This window comes from Dipodomys merriami, unplaced genomic scaffold (assembly GCF_024711535.1).
Source record: "Dipodomys merriami isolate MVZ:Mamm:240054 unplaced genomic scaffold, mDipMer1.0.p SCAF_32, whole genome shotgun sequence".
Classification (NCBI taxonomy): Eukaryota; Metazoa; Chordata; class Mammalia; order Rodentia; family Heteromyidae; genus Dipodomys; species Dipodomys merriami.
In genome coordinates, this window is record NW_027204715.1 from 5,553,477 (window position 1) to 5,567,840 (window position 14,364).

General features: G+C 42.0%; 1 protein-coding gene across 2 annotated transcripts in view; it reads right to left on the bottom strand.

Moving 5' to 3' along the window:
* Sema5a (semaphorin 5A) overlaps window positions 1-14,364 on the bottom strand; it is a 417,057-nt gene that overhangs the window by 101,935 nt on the left and 300,758 nt on the right. For both annotated transcript variants that reach the window (XM_070042173.1, XM_070042172.1), the window contains exons 9-10: window positions 8,769-9,054; window positions 4,171-4,306 (exon numbers count right to left, since the gene is read on the bottom strand). In XM_070042173.1, coding sequence (XP_069898274.1) covers window positions 4,171-4,306; window positions 8,769-9,054 — 422 coding nt within the window. The remainder of the gene's footprint in view (window positions 1-4,170; window positions 4,307-8,768; window positions 9,055-14,364) is intronic.

Genomic DNA, 14,364 nt, shown 5'->3' on the forward strand with positions numbered 1-14,364 from the left:
TTCATACATTGAAATGTAATACCGCACCAGGGCAGGCATGCAGGGCATCATATGAGGAGACTGTGTGAGTTCACGCAAAGGCTCAAACCTGCCTCAGATGACCTTAATAGCTCAGATGTGACTCTAGGGCCACATCATCTCAGTAGGTTGGTTTTCTGCCTCTGTCTTCTCCTCGTCTGTGAAGTTGCTAGGAAAATTACTCTGCTCCGTTCTCAGTGGTGATGTGAGAACAGTGGAAATAATTTATAATTGAAAGTCACAGTAGTCAGTAGATGCCAAAGAACAAAATGAAGCACCTGGCACGGAGATGTCTTCCAATCAATGGCAAATGCTAAATACATTTGTCTTAAAGCAGGCCAGCAAACCCATGGCCCACGGAGCTGAAGAGCACACATGGAAACGGTGAGTGGACAAAGAAGGAATGGGGTCTGTGTGTGAACACACATGCTTGGGGGGAAGAGAGGCAGGGAGAGGTGGCACAAGAAGATTTTGTGTAATAATATTTATCATTACTTGGAGCATGGTGACATTGCCTATTAGCAGTTTCTAATTGTCCTTAAGTAGTTGTCCAAAGAGGTTTCCTCATGTCAGTTTGTGAGTACAGTGATTCTTGATCAGCATCACCCCCTTTCATCAGTCTCTTCCATGTTGACCAACAAACCCCCCATCCTCATGATTTACCTAGTTCCATTTCCGCAAGCCCTCCACTGGGCTCGGGTGATCTCTGTGCAGGTGAGCACTAGCTTAGATTTGTGTTTGTCATCGGGCAAAGTTTATTTTTAAAACTTTGGCACTCTGAAAACACGAAGGCAAAAATCTCCCACTTCCCTCAAGGAATCTGAACTGAGAGCAGTCTGGAACTGGTAGTGCCTGGCAAGAACATCTAATACTCCTATTTATTCCTGAGACCCATGTCCCTCTAAAGGTATCTGCCTATAAGGCCAAGAAAGACATTGGAAGTACTCTTTATCATTTCTTCATGTCTGATACCAGCCTATGATAAGTACCCCATCTGGAGATTCTGTTCCCAGGATTTTGAAATTATTCCAGTTTATAGGATGTATTTATTGGCCAATAAACAACTCACCAAGCTCTCTGGGAATTGTGAACTCTCCACTTGTGCCTATAATGTACAGTTTCTGTGTGTGCACTTTGTAGAACCCTGAGGATCCTGTGCAACAGGAAAACAATAAAAATGGAAAAAGTATAGTCTTTGCCCTCACGAGGCCTACCAACATGGTTGTCACACCAACACCGGTTCAAATAAGAAGGTAATTATTTTATGAAGTGGGGGGAGGGGTGGGGTTGGTTGAGCTCTCACTTGAGCCACAGTTCTACTTCTGGGGTTTTGATGGCTAATTGGAGATGAGAGTCTCATGACTTTCTTGCCCCAGCTAGCTTCGAACTATGATCCTCTGATCTGTAGGCTTATCCTTGTCCAACCACACTGGCAAAACCGGATCTCACCTTACCACATGGTTTCCATGGCACCTGCTTCACTTCCCTGTTCCCTCCATCTCTCTGCCAACATGCACTTCGTATGAAAGACTCCTGAGGCTATAGATACATTTATAGATACTCCTATGCATATAGATGCATTTCTGCATTAGCTCCTCCAGGGCAGCCCTTTTGTTTTGTTTTCCTATCTGAGAGGATTTATTTCTGGTTGGCAGCAATCAAAATTGTGCAGAAGATTCTGGAGTCTGCCTCCCCTTTGTTGTGAAACTGGGTCTGGACAATATTTTGTAGTGGCTGGGGATGTTCATATAAAGCTCAATGACTGTATGACTTGGGACTAAAATGTCTGCTCACACAGATACTTACACGGCACCCGGAAACATTCTAGGTTTCAAGTTGCACATGTAAAGGTAGCTTTCTGTCATTTTTTCATTGCTTTCAATTGAGATTTGCGTACTTTTACTATGTAAATGCTACATGAAATTCTAAATGTCAATAGGAAAATCAAGAATACAAAGATGCTAAGCCATTTTCACTGTGGGTCATTGCAAAATCAAGACTTTTATGCATATATGAAATTCCCATACTGTGCTGTTCCTAGATGAGTTCATGGAGGTCAGTCAGCATGCCTATACCAATATAACTATTAAATACAGAGGAAAATACAAAGGAAAATATGTGTCTGTATAGGAATTACACAGACAAGCACCATAAGTTATAAGTTTAGTTCTCCCCAAGTTTTAAATCCATCAAAGGCAGACTAACATCTAAAGAAGAAGTTTCATGCCTGAAGTGCATGCCCACATATCACCTTTCTGCATATCTTGTTTGTTATGCAGTACAGACCTGCTTCCTCCAATAAATGCCCCAAACCCAACAACCCACCACCTCCAAACAAACCAAAACACCTCCTTCAGTATGACACTGGGAGCCCCAGAAAATGAGGATGTGCTAGTGTTAAAATTACACTGAGATGAATGAACTAAAAGTTATGTTATCCTCTGCCTGGAGGTGGGAAAGATCATTTCACTCATTGTAAACTCCTGCAATAGAATAGAATAATGAATCCCAATACAAGAAACATCATTAATAGTTTAACCTTCCTAATTTTACAAGGGGTTTTCTGAAAAGGAATGATATATTTTATTGTTTAATGAAGACAAAGTATACATTCACACCAAATAGAGTATTCCCAAGGGTGCCAAATACATGATGAAGTAAATAATGTGCAGTGGAATTATACTGACATTCATATGTGTTTGCATCATTTCTTCCCTCATTTTAATGGAGAAAGTACAAATGAGAAATGGGCCAATGTTTTGTCAAGCAAAGTAGCAAAGGTAGGTGACATGTAAACCTTTTATGTTATTTCAATCCCTTACTCTTTCAAAAGACATTAAAACAAGCCAAAGAAACCCTCAATTATAATCCAATGACACTTGCCAAATCTATTTTTTTTAACAGTCTTTTAAACAGGATTTGGAGGAGCGGTCTTCCTGCTGGATAATGGCGGTTACTATTAGTCATTGTGTTGGATTGGTGGGGACTTCATATCTGAGGGTGGAGGTGGTGGTCTCAACTCATCTGTCCTGAAGTCCAGTGGACTTCTCTGTGTGAGGTGCAATCTTTCCCATAATGCAATGCTGGCAGTTTGTTGTTGATTCATACATAAAGGCATCTAGCACAAGTATCAGAACTTGAGGGTTCTGAAAATTATCGCCACTGCACCAGTGATGGGTATAGATGTGTTGGCAGTTCAGGAAGGCTTGTAGGGAAGGAGACTGCTTTTATAGACTCTATTTTTGTGTCCTACCTAAATGCTGTATTCAGAGATAGGTCTTCAGGAAGTAATTAGTGTTAAATGTGGTCATAAGGTGGGTGCTCTAGTTCCCTGGACTGGTGGCTTTATAAAGGAGGAAAAGAGAGCAGAGATATTTTATTTTTCCTTCCATGCATGGGAGGACACAATGACAAGGTGGTCATTACAAATAACCTGTTTAAATAACCTCACACATATTCCTTCCAGAACTCTGAGAGAATTATCAACTGTTTAAGCCACCCAAAGATTTTCCTTTTTGTTACAGAAGCCCAAGAAGATGTATATACTTGCTGACTCTTCAAATGTAAGTAGGTTCATCTTTGGGTCTCAGCTTCTTCTGGTTGCTGAGACAAGGTGATTTTGAGCCCTTTACAGCTAGAACACTGGAATTTTGTGATCGGAGGGTGGATGACCCTCAGCTCTGCTTCAATTCTCCATCTGCCACAACTGCATTCTGCCCTCCCTGCAGGAAGCCTTGCCATATCTACCAATTAGAACTCTAATTCAGTTTGTGCATCTCCAATGCTTTGTGCCCTTGGCTCTATTCTTTGGAAAATCATTCATTAGGGACCAGCAATCCTGGGAACATAGAATCTGTCATCATTAGTAGTCATTAAAGCCCAGATTCTTAGCCCACTGCAGAAGGCTGGCCTTTTTCAGTTCAACATCAGGCGTCACAACTCAACAAAAGGCCCTTTTTGGTCCAGGCGCCATAGTTGACAAAGGGACTGGTCTGTTTTCATCAGCCAAGTATATTGTAGGGCTGTGTTCAAAAGGCCAGGAGATCTGCAGCTGCACCATGCATGCACCCAGGTTTCAGTATCTCAATCTCCAAAGAAAGCTCTGAATTCTGCACAGGGACTTTCCAGAATACCCTGATCCCCAGAGCTTACCTGGAAGTTGGGGTTGGGATTGGGATAAGGCAGCCAGGCCGAGCGCGAGTTCTCCTGGTACTTGAAGGGTCCATTGAAGGCCTGAGAGATGGCACTCAAGTTGAAGACACACACAGCAGAGGCAGCGATGCTGTTCCTGGAGGATGAGGAAAAGAAAGGAAGAGGTGGATGAGAGAGCCCAGCAGGGACCTCCACCGTCCACCCATCAGCCAGGCTGCTGAGCACCTTCAAGATGCCTCAAACCCACAGCCCCTTAAACATCCTAAGAAATAGAGTCAGAGCACTGCATGGGCCTTTCCTGTGATTGCTTTGTGAAGAAGAACATATTTTGGTATTAAAACAAGGAGAGTCAACAGATCTGATACTGGTAATCTACCAGGGGGATTGATTCAGTCAGCTACTGAACTGGGGGAAACAGGAAGTTTTGAAGATCTGTGTGTTAAATTCTGGAAGGAAAAGACTTTCTCCTCCAAGGAAGAGAGAGCATCTGTATCAGTCTTACATGGATCCCAGGTGCATTTACTTATTCAGTGGCTTTAGCTGGCAGCAGTCATTTTCTTTTAAATCTCCAGAGATTTGTGTTTATTTGTCATTCCTCACAAGATAATCAGCTCAAAGATTTTTGCAAGGAGTGCCTGTCAGACTGTTTATATATTTTTGTAAAATGACAAATCCAAAGAATCAAGTAGGAAACAATTTTGACATTAGCACTGACATATAAAAATTTGAAGCTTTAATTTAGAATTCAAGTACTTCAGAAAGAGTCATAAATGGGAGGCATTAGAAGGTCAGTGCCCTTTGACATGAATGGAAATTGGAAGCAAATATTGTGGGTTAAATTTGCATTTTTAAGCTTCGTTGTGGATCTCACGGGGGAAAAGGAGAAATTGAAAGGAGTATGTATATAATTTTCATATGAATATTCTAACTGGTACTATGTCTACTTATATCACGTTTTTCCTATATCAAAAGGGAAATTGCAAATTCCAGAACTATGTTATTTTGTTCATCTGATAATAAGTAGTTGCAAGATACTACACTACAGACTGTCCTCTTTCTTACTAGGGTCAGAAAAACTTGCAGAAAGCAAAAATGAGGCAGACTTGGTGAGGGCAAGACACCTGGCCACAGTCTGGGGACATTCATTCACATGAGTCCTAACCGGCTCCAAAGACCAAGACTTGCATTCTTTGTGAGAGGTAGAGGGCAGGAGAGAACATCTCCAGGCACAGCCCTGGAGGGCAGAGATAGGTTTATCTTGGCACCAACGAGGACCAATGTGGAGCCCAGTGGCACCAGTGCAGGAGAGAGGTAAGGTAGGCTCTACACACAGACTTTCATACTAGTGTCCTATTTCAATACATTGGTAAAGAAGAACACAAGTACAGGGAGACAACAGCCTTTGGACATGTAACTACACTTCAGTAACAACAAGAAACCAACAGTGCTGGATCAAGAACAGCCAGACACAGAGTTAAGATTCTCCCCAGCGGCCACTCTCGGGCTAAATACAGTGGCATGCATGTGGGGGTCACTGAAACTCACTGTGAGTCTTCTTCTAAGGACCTGGCAGGGACAATCTAATTGTTCCCCAAAGAGGCTACAGATCTAAGATTCTGACTTTCCAGATGAGCAAACAAATGCACAGAGAAGGTGCTGAGCCCAGTCACAGGCTATCCGAGGTGAAGCAGGATTTGAACTTGTCTTACCTCATGCTCTTGACAGTCTGGCCATGACGCTTGTTGATTAAAGAAGAACCTAACTCCCTTCCTATCAGAACCACTCCATTCACATGGCTCTGAATCAGCCACTTGAGGCTCTGCTCTAGTCCAGAGAGTCCCATGGCTGTTCCAGTAGCTGCAGCTTCCTCCCTGGTGTGTGGGGACCGCTACCTACTCCTGGTGAGTGGGGCATCCCTGGAGAAGCAGCCATTCTCTGTTGCTGCCTACTCCAAGCTTAACTTGCCCTAAGAGGGCCAGGGAGGAAAGGCATGCCTGATGCGCGTATCTCTCCCTTTCTCTGTCCGGCCTCCACTTCTGGGGATGGACCCGCACGCGGGAAGGATGCAGCCATCGTTTCCCCCGGCTCCCTGCATGTAGAGGAAGTCACTCCAATTCCAGGCTACTTTGCCCTTTTGAACATGTTTGCTTATAGCTGAGGGCAGTATCTGTAAGCTCAAATGAGCTTACACTTGTAAGCTAATGAGGTGCTTCCATCAGTGCCAAGATGGCTTCAAATAGGAATCAAGTGATCATGTTCCTTCATTTAGTTGTTTAACTTGTCTCTAACAAGCAACAGAGGAAATGAACATTTGCTTCTACTTGAAGTTGACTTGAAGCCAGCTTAGAAAAGGTGCTCCTATTGGTATGTATATGTGGCGTGTGTGTGAGAGAGAGAGAAATTTTCCTCAGCAACCTTCACTCCAACTTTACAATCTAGATAGCTATCTACAAATACTAAAACATGCTGTTGCCATATATTTTATCTGTATACATCTATAGTGGTGAGACAATATTTTTTAGATATTCAAAACAACTTAAAAAAAAACATCCATCACAGTAGCATATTATGTCCTGCAGCCCAATCACGGCCAAAGGGGGAGAGAAAAATCACATAGGCAACAAGGATGGAGTGGACCAAAAAGCTCCTTTTCCCTCCATTCTTCTAATGCTAGAAAAACTTAACCAAATATAGAAGCAAACTGAAACTCCAAATCACAATGATTCAGAAATACGAAATTACTGCTTTCTTTAATCTTATCTTCTTTCAGGTTAAAGCAAGTTTGATCAGGAATTCGACCATTTATGGAGAGAATAAAAACCAAGATTGGAAAAGGAGGAGAGGAGAGATGTATTGTGGAATTAGAGATGATGGGTCAGAAATGTCTTCCCAAGACCTAGGCAGAATAAGTGCTGAAAAGAAGAGGAGCGATGTGATTTTATCTGTCAGCAAATAAGCTATGTTTTGGGTGACTTCTGGCATAGGGTACATCTGAAACACTGAAGAGGTATCGAAGATTGTCTGAACCTCTCTCACCACGGTCTGAATGGACTATTCACCATCTTGGAATGGTTTGGACATGGCACTTACAGAACCTTTAAAACTGGTGTTTTTGTTGTTGGCATTTTTTTTTTTTTGCTCAGGGAATGGATAGCTGGGTAAGCCAAGCTCCCATTGTGTGGAAAATTGATGTCAACTGAGCAACAGAACATTTATCTTGTGCAGCCCACACTATTTCTTAAACAAGGTTATGGAAGAGAAAACTAACTTTAGAAACCATAAATTGATTTTTTTGAAAGCAAATTCTCAAGGAGGAAAAATGACCTCTGATGTTGAAAAGCAGAGGACGGGACTGTGGGGGGGGACTTTGCTTCCTTGCGTCTTCTCAGCACGAAGCCGGTGGCATGAATGTTCTCAACCGAGGAATTTGAACACTCTACAGAAACGGGGCATGCTCAATGGGCCAGAAAGACAAGGAAGAAAGAGGCAGGGACTGCAGGACTGCACTGTAGGCTTCTGAAGCCAGACATGAAAAAGTAAACTAAATAAAAATGTGTGGGTAGTGCCATAGGGTTACTTACTGTCTTGTTCACCCAGGGCTACAATTTCCAAGGACCAGTACAGCCATCAATGGCAAAGCTGGGATAATCCCGGGGAAGGCAGCACTCCTGGCCACCTACCTAATTGACTCACATTTCTTACACATCTAGAACAGATCCTTTACATTAGACACAAATGGTTGACTTTTGCCTGAGTTGTTGGGCCTCTGGATTGGAATCAGATCCCCATGGTAGGGTGAGAAGCAGCATAACTGATGTGTCAGGAAGCGTCCCCAGAGCCTCCGGGTGCTCGTGAAGAGGCAGTGAAGAGGCACCCGCCATAGATGGGAAATCAATGCAGGGTCAGTGGAGATTCCATTCATCTAAGAGAAGATGAGCGCTCAGGGAACTTCAGCAACACTGCCCAGTCCAAATCCCGTCTGCCCTGATGTTAGGAATATTATCCCAAAGGAAAAAAAAATACACTATAATGTTTTCATAAACACTTTGTAAGTAAAGTCGTCATTTAAGAAAATATATGAACAAGTTAGCTGTCTTCCAGAACATGGTTTAAAGTACAGTTCTGGGAAAACACGAATGTGCCTGTCACATAAAAGCAGAGGTTCAGGCAAGCATTATATTATCTGAAGATCAGGCTTTGCAGACAATGGTGCCTTCATTGTACACAAATGCACGACGTATTTACAGAAAAGAAAATACGTCTAATACGTGCCAGTACCTTAGGAAGTGCCTAGAACCCATTCACAAATCAGGAAGAAGTAATTTGTAATAGAACCATTTGATAATATGCTTACTCGAAGGTGGATCAAAACTTTTTCAATAAGCTTTATCTTCCTAATGCCATTTTCACCAAGCGCCTATCTTTTTCTAATATTTAATTCATACAGAAACGTCTCTGTTTATTATTTTTTGGCTGTGGGCCCAGGAAAGTAAGCACGAGCTCCTCTGAAGCAACTTTAAACGTTCAGAGGTCAACGAGCCAAAGACTCATTCAGAAAGAGTAACGGGACGGGAAAGGCATTCTTTCTAGCTACCCACACATTGGTGGTGAAGATGCCGTAGATCAGGTCCAACTCGGGCAGGAAGAAGGTGCTCTGCAGTTCGTTGTAGTAGAAGGGCACCTCTCCAGGCCGGGAGCAGTTCAGGCGGGCCTTCATGAATGTGGTCCAGGTGTCTTCCAGCAGGAACCGGCCTCCAATGTCGTTCTTGCAGACGCGGGCAGCTCTGGAGAACACGGTCTTCCCACAGTCATGCTCCACAGCATTTTCTCGGAAAAAGAAGTAGGTGAAATTTCCGATATCATAAGAGGACACGAAGTTTGGCTCTGGAAAGAACAGGAAAAGAAGAAGAAGAGAAAAAAAAATCTCATCATCCGAATGGTATCATTGATCATGCTTGCCTAGCATTTCTTCCAGAGAGACGTAGTTTGGTTTAGATATCATCTTCTCTTACAAGGACACATGAGAGGCCCCCAAAGAGGCTTAACCACCTGTTCTGCTCCGAAACCCAGAGTCATGAACAAGTTGTAAATGATGAGAAATCCAACAATGTTATTCCATATCCAAGAATCCTGTGATAAATCAGCATAAAACATAACATGACATTACAACCATGGCAGCCAAGGTTCACAGATCAAATTGCAACGACTTATATAACTTTATTTGGAAACTCTTGCACAAACTACAGAAACAGAGGGAAAAACAATACTTTAAAAGATGAGGGCTGGGAAGGTGGCTCAGTGATAGAGTGTTTGCCTTCCATGCATGAGGCCCTGGGTTTGATTCCTCAGCACCACATAAGCAGAAAAAGCCTCAAGTGGTGCTGTGGCTCAAGTGGTAGAGTACTAGCCTTGAGATGAAGAGATGAGGGACAGCGCCCAGGCCCAGAGTTCAGGCCCCATGACTGGCAAAAACAAAAACAAAAAAGATGAAACATATCATGCATTTGACTTTAACATGGTTCATGGATTTTAGTAAGAATTTAAAATAGTTTTCCTCAGTGACAACATAGTGAAAAACTCAGCCTGTAAGGTAAGTGCCTTGAATTAGCTTGATCATTCCATGTTGCTACGGTGACCATGTAACTATGAGAATCAAGCATTATTTTCTTATTTCTGGGTTTCTGGGGAAATATATTGAGAGGCAGAAGAGTACTAAAATAGATCACTGCCATGAAGTTTTCTGGTCTCATAACTGGCTTGAGTCCCGAAATTTAGAAATGATAAACCTATAGCAGCACCTTTATTTAATCATCAAACTCATTAGGAATTAGAAAATATAGATTATCAATTGAATTTTAGACATATCATTTAATGTTTTTTTTCCAAACTTCATTTTTGAGTCCCTTGATGATATAACCTTTGGGCATATGACCTAATATTTACGTTTAAAAACTCTTAATAAGACTAAATTTGATTCGTATCCCTTTCTCTAAAGGCATCAAAGTCATCTAACAAGTACCTTCATTTTATGGTACAGTTGGGAGAATTATACAACTTTTCATGTTCAAAATTAATGGAAAGATACAAAAATAGTTCTATCTATGGACACATTTTCAGAGATAATTACTATATGAGAGCAATTCACCAGTACACTTGCTCATGTACATATGTGACTTGTTCTCAGACCACATAAGGACATCAAGTAACAGACAATTTCATCAAACATAGTCTTGGATTATTAACACATGAACCTGAAATAGGTACTTAAGTGAACAAAACAATACAAAAAAGAAAAAAAAGAACAATTCCTGGCTGGACATGGTGGTAGTTGAGTTTAACCTGAGTTACTCTGGAGATGGAATCAGGAGGACCAGCAAGGAAAAGGGTAGCAAATGAATGTCAAAAACAAAACACAGAGGACTTGGGGTGTGTTCCAGAGCTTAGCTCATCAGAAGTCCTACATTCAATCTCCAGAACTGGAAAAGAAAAAAAAACAACTATGGTAAAATGTGTACTTTGTATATTAGATGTATTTACTGTTCCCACTATCCTTAGGTCTTTGAAGAGAGCACAGAAGCACAGTGAGTGACATCTGAAACTTGGGCATCCAGGTCATTTACAAAATTAGGATAGTTTAAAATCTATGCTTACTTTGAATCTCTCAAGGAGAATAACGGGCAGAAATAGAACCCTAACGCAAACACAAGGAACAACAACAAAACTATACTTAAGTTATACACAAAACACCTGCTTGGATGTTTAGTTCTAAAGAGAAGGCTAAGCCATTTCAAAATGAGTGCTGTGTCCTAGTTCATATAACCAGATTATAGTTTGAACATCATACTAGAGACAAATAAAAAAAACCATCATCACCATCATCAACATCAACAGCAGCAGCAAATATCTGAACATAAATATGCGCAGGCTAGAACTCTGGATATTAGCGCATGTCCATAAAGTATGAGGCAGTTGCTGCCGAGATTTCTAAAGTACCACGGCAAATTGTCCCTCCTGTTAATACTCTGGGGACTAGCAGCATGAAAGCTGAATGCTAAAGAGCTCTAGTATGTAAGGACGCTTGAGCAGGACAGTGAAACTAAGGTAAAAAGAATTGTCAAGTACATCACAAAACACACAAAGGTTCAAGGATTCTTACTGGCAGGGCAAGTCTGTACTGCAATAAGGGGAGGTCGGTCATGAGACTATTGTTCTAAGCTGTCCATGGTGCTTACTAAACTCACACACAAAGCCAAGAGCAGCCAGTGCCATATGATTCTTCCCATTGTTTCATAGCTGAGGACAGGCAATCCCTGAGGCTCAATGCAATGACAAACAGGGATGGCTAGAGGATGTCCTGACCTAGACCTTCTCACTCCGAGACCATGCACACGGCCGTCACACTGCACTGAAAAGGCTCCGGAGAAAACAAAGTATTACCCTATTACTACTGAAAAATAAGACTGAATTTTCTAGACACTGCTCTTGGGTGGAGAATCATGGCTTTTCCTTGAGAGTGGAAAGCAGGTATACTCAGGCACCTGTGGAGGTTTTTAGAACCAGGAAGAGGGGAAAATAACTGGAGAAAAGAAACAGTCACAGCAATGAAACAAAGAATGAGACAGAAAGAAGAAAAGGCTGGAGAGATTTAGAAAAAATCAAGAACTTAATAACTAAGAGTGATTTGAGAAGTGTGTGGGTAACTCCGGGGCTTGTGTTTCAAACCTCCCCCTATCAGCCTGGCCTGCCATCAATTGACCTTTAGGAAATATTCATGACCACTGTCCACTCTGCGGAACTGTCTCTGGGGCAGAATCTTCACAGAACGGGAACAGTGAAGTGTGAGAAGCTGTTTGGCCTGTGGCTTCCACCTTGAACACAAAGTTTCCACCAGCTCTTCCAACTTCTCAACCCACCTTGGAGGTGGCTGTGTCCATTTCAGATGGAAATGCTCACCCACCCGTGTTCCCTGAGCAGGATACATTGCTCCGAAATTCACCATGCAGCAGAGGCTGTGCTGGTAAGGGAACTAAACTGCATTTGGAAACCTCTTGCTCCCCCACAGTGACCCGTTAGCATGATGATGGTCCCTGCCTGTGTGACCTGCTGTTAAAACTGAAGTTCTATTTCTTGGAAAGCAGAGTCTCTTAGACTTGAGCCAGCATCATGTTTCTTTTCAAAGATAGTACAAAAGCAGGAATGACTGTTAAAGAGACAGTCAAGGATCTCCAGTATTTACAGATATAAATCTGGAGGAAGAGGATGTTAGATTCTCAGCAGGCAAGACAGGAAATGCTTATTGTTTTCTTTCCATTATTTAAGTTCTGCCTCTTGTTAAAATGCAATTCACTCCAAACTACAATCTGTCACTCCTCAACAAATGGAACAAGCTATAAATCAGGCATTGCTTTCTTGTCTACAGTGGATCTGAGTATATGAAAGATAGATCTGAGCCATCTTTCAGATGTTTTTGGCATTTGTTACAAACAAATGAAAAGTCTGCTGCTAACTACTTCAGAAAAAAGCCAAGAGTGATGCTGCATCAGCTAAGATATAAATATATGAACGAAGAAGCTGTTTTTTCCCCTCATGTTTGAGCTCAGTGTTCTACAGAATTTTTCGGATGGATAAGAAGAATGATACATCAAGACACAGGCATTGACTACGTCTGCATTTACATCACGATCGCCATGTGGATGGCAGAACTGCACTCCATGGAAACTCAAACACAGAGTACGTGAGAGAAGTCTTCCACTCTATACGAATTAGCACAGCAATGGGAAGCTGCACTGGGTGCGAATGGTTCACACTCTGCACACTGACCAAATCATAGACAGGCTCTTGATAAGGAAATAGTCCATGAGAACAGAGAGTAAAACATGAAAGAAACCCCATTCCCAACACTACAAAAATCGTACCATAATCAAACTATACAAAAAATTCCAATTAATAAAAAGAAACCTCTGGATTTGAAACACCACGTAGCAAATGGCTGGCCAAGAAGCTGGGAAGACTGGATGGGGAGCCCACGTGTGGAGCAGTTCTGTACAGCCTGACCCAAGCCAACGCACTGATGCCACACATCCAAGACAACCGCGTGACAGATGAGCACGGTGAAGACCCAGTTTACAAGGCTGCAAGCAGCTCGAACTGACACACAATAAGATCACAATCAATGATAGCTATTATTATTTCATGATTTCTCTCCGATGTTCCATTGAATAATAAACAATGAGCAAACACAGGTACATTATGCTTAAAACTGACCAGAATTTATGGAGCATGAACAGAAAACTGTCACACAAAATGACGTAGAGCCAAGGGAGAGGACTTCTGTTGCTGCATTTTTTGGTGTCAGACATCATAAAAACATTTCTATACCCCTCACAAATTGTCAACCCTCTTTCATAGTGTGCATTCATTTCCATTGTCGCAGCCCTGTAGGAGCTTTCAAAGCAAGTCTAATTTCATTTGGGTTTTAGTAAGACTGCCTAGATTTACTTATGTATTTCTATGTGGTTTGAAAACCAATGGTGGACTAAAAGCCTTTTGCTTTAATTTTTAACTGAAGCAGATAACACATAAATAGAGAGATAGATCGATAGAGAGAGAGAGAGAGAGAGAGAGAGAGAGAGAGAGAGAGAGAGAGAGAGAGAGAGGACATATGGAGGATACATAGGTAATCAGTTGATATACATGTTTGTATGTCTGTGTTGGCCTGTATGGATCACATACATGCAGTTGAAGTACATGTATACATGGCTCAATACCTCCACCTACTGGCTGCATGTACTTTTAGGTTGTTTAAATAAACAGTTTCTGCTTCCTACATGAAATATTACTGTGAGGATCAAAGGGAATGTGTGTCGGAAGCCAAGTACTTGAATGGGAATCCTGAAAATACACATCAGTCTTTATTAACAACTGTATCACTACATAGATTAGCAAAGGCACACTGGCACATTGTTCACAGTTCCCTTTTTTTCTTGGCCAGTCCTGGGGCTTGACTGAACTCAGGGCCTGGGCACTGTTTCCTGAGCTGCTATTGCTCAAGGCTAGACTCTACCACTCTGGCACAGCTCTACTTCGGCTTTTTCTTTTTTTTGAAGCTGATTGGAGATAAGAGTCTACCAGACATTACTACCTGGGTTGGCTTTGAACTGGGATCCTCAGATCTCAGCCTCCTGAGTATCTGAG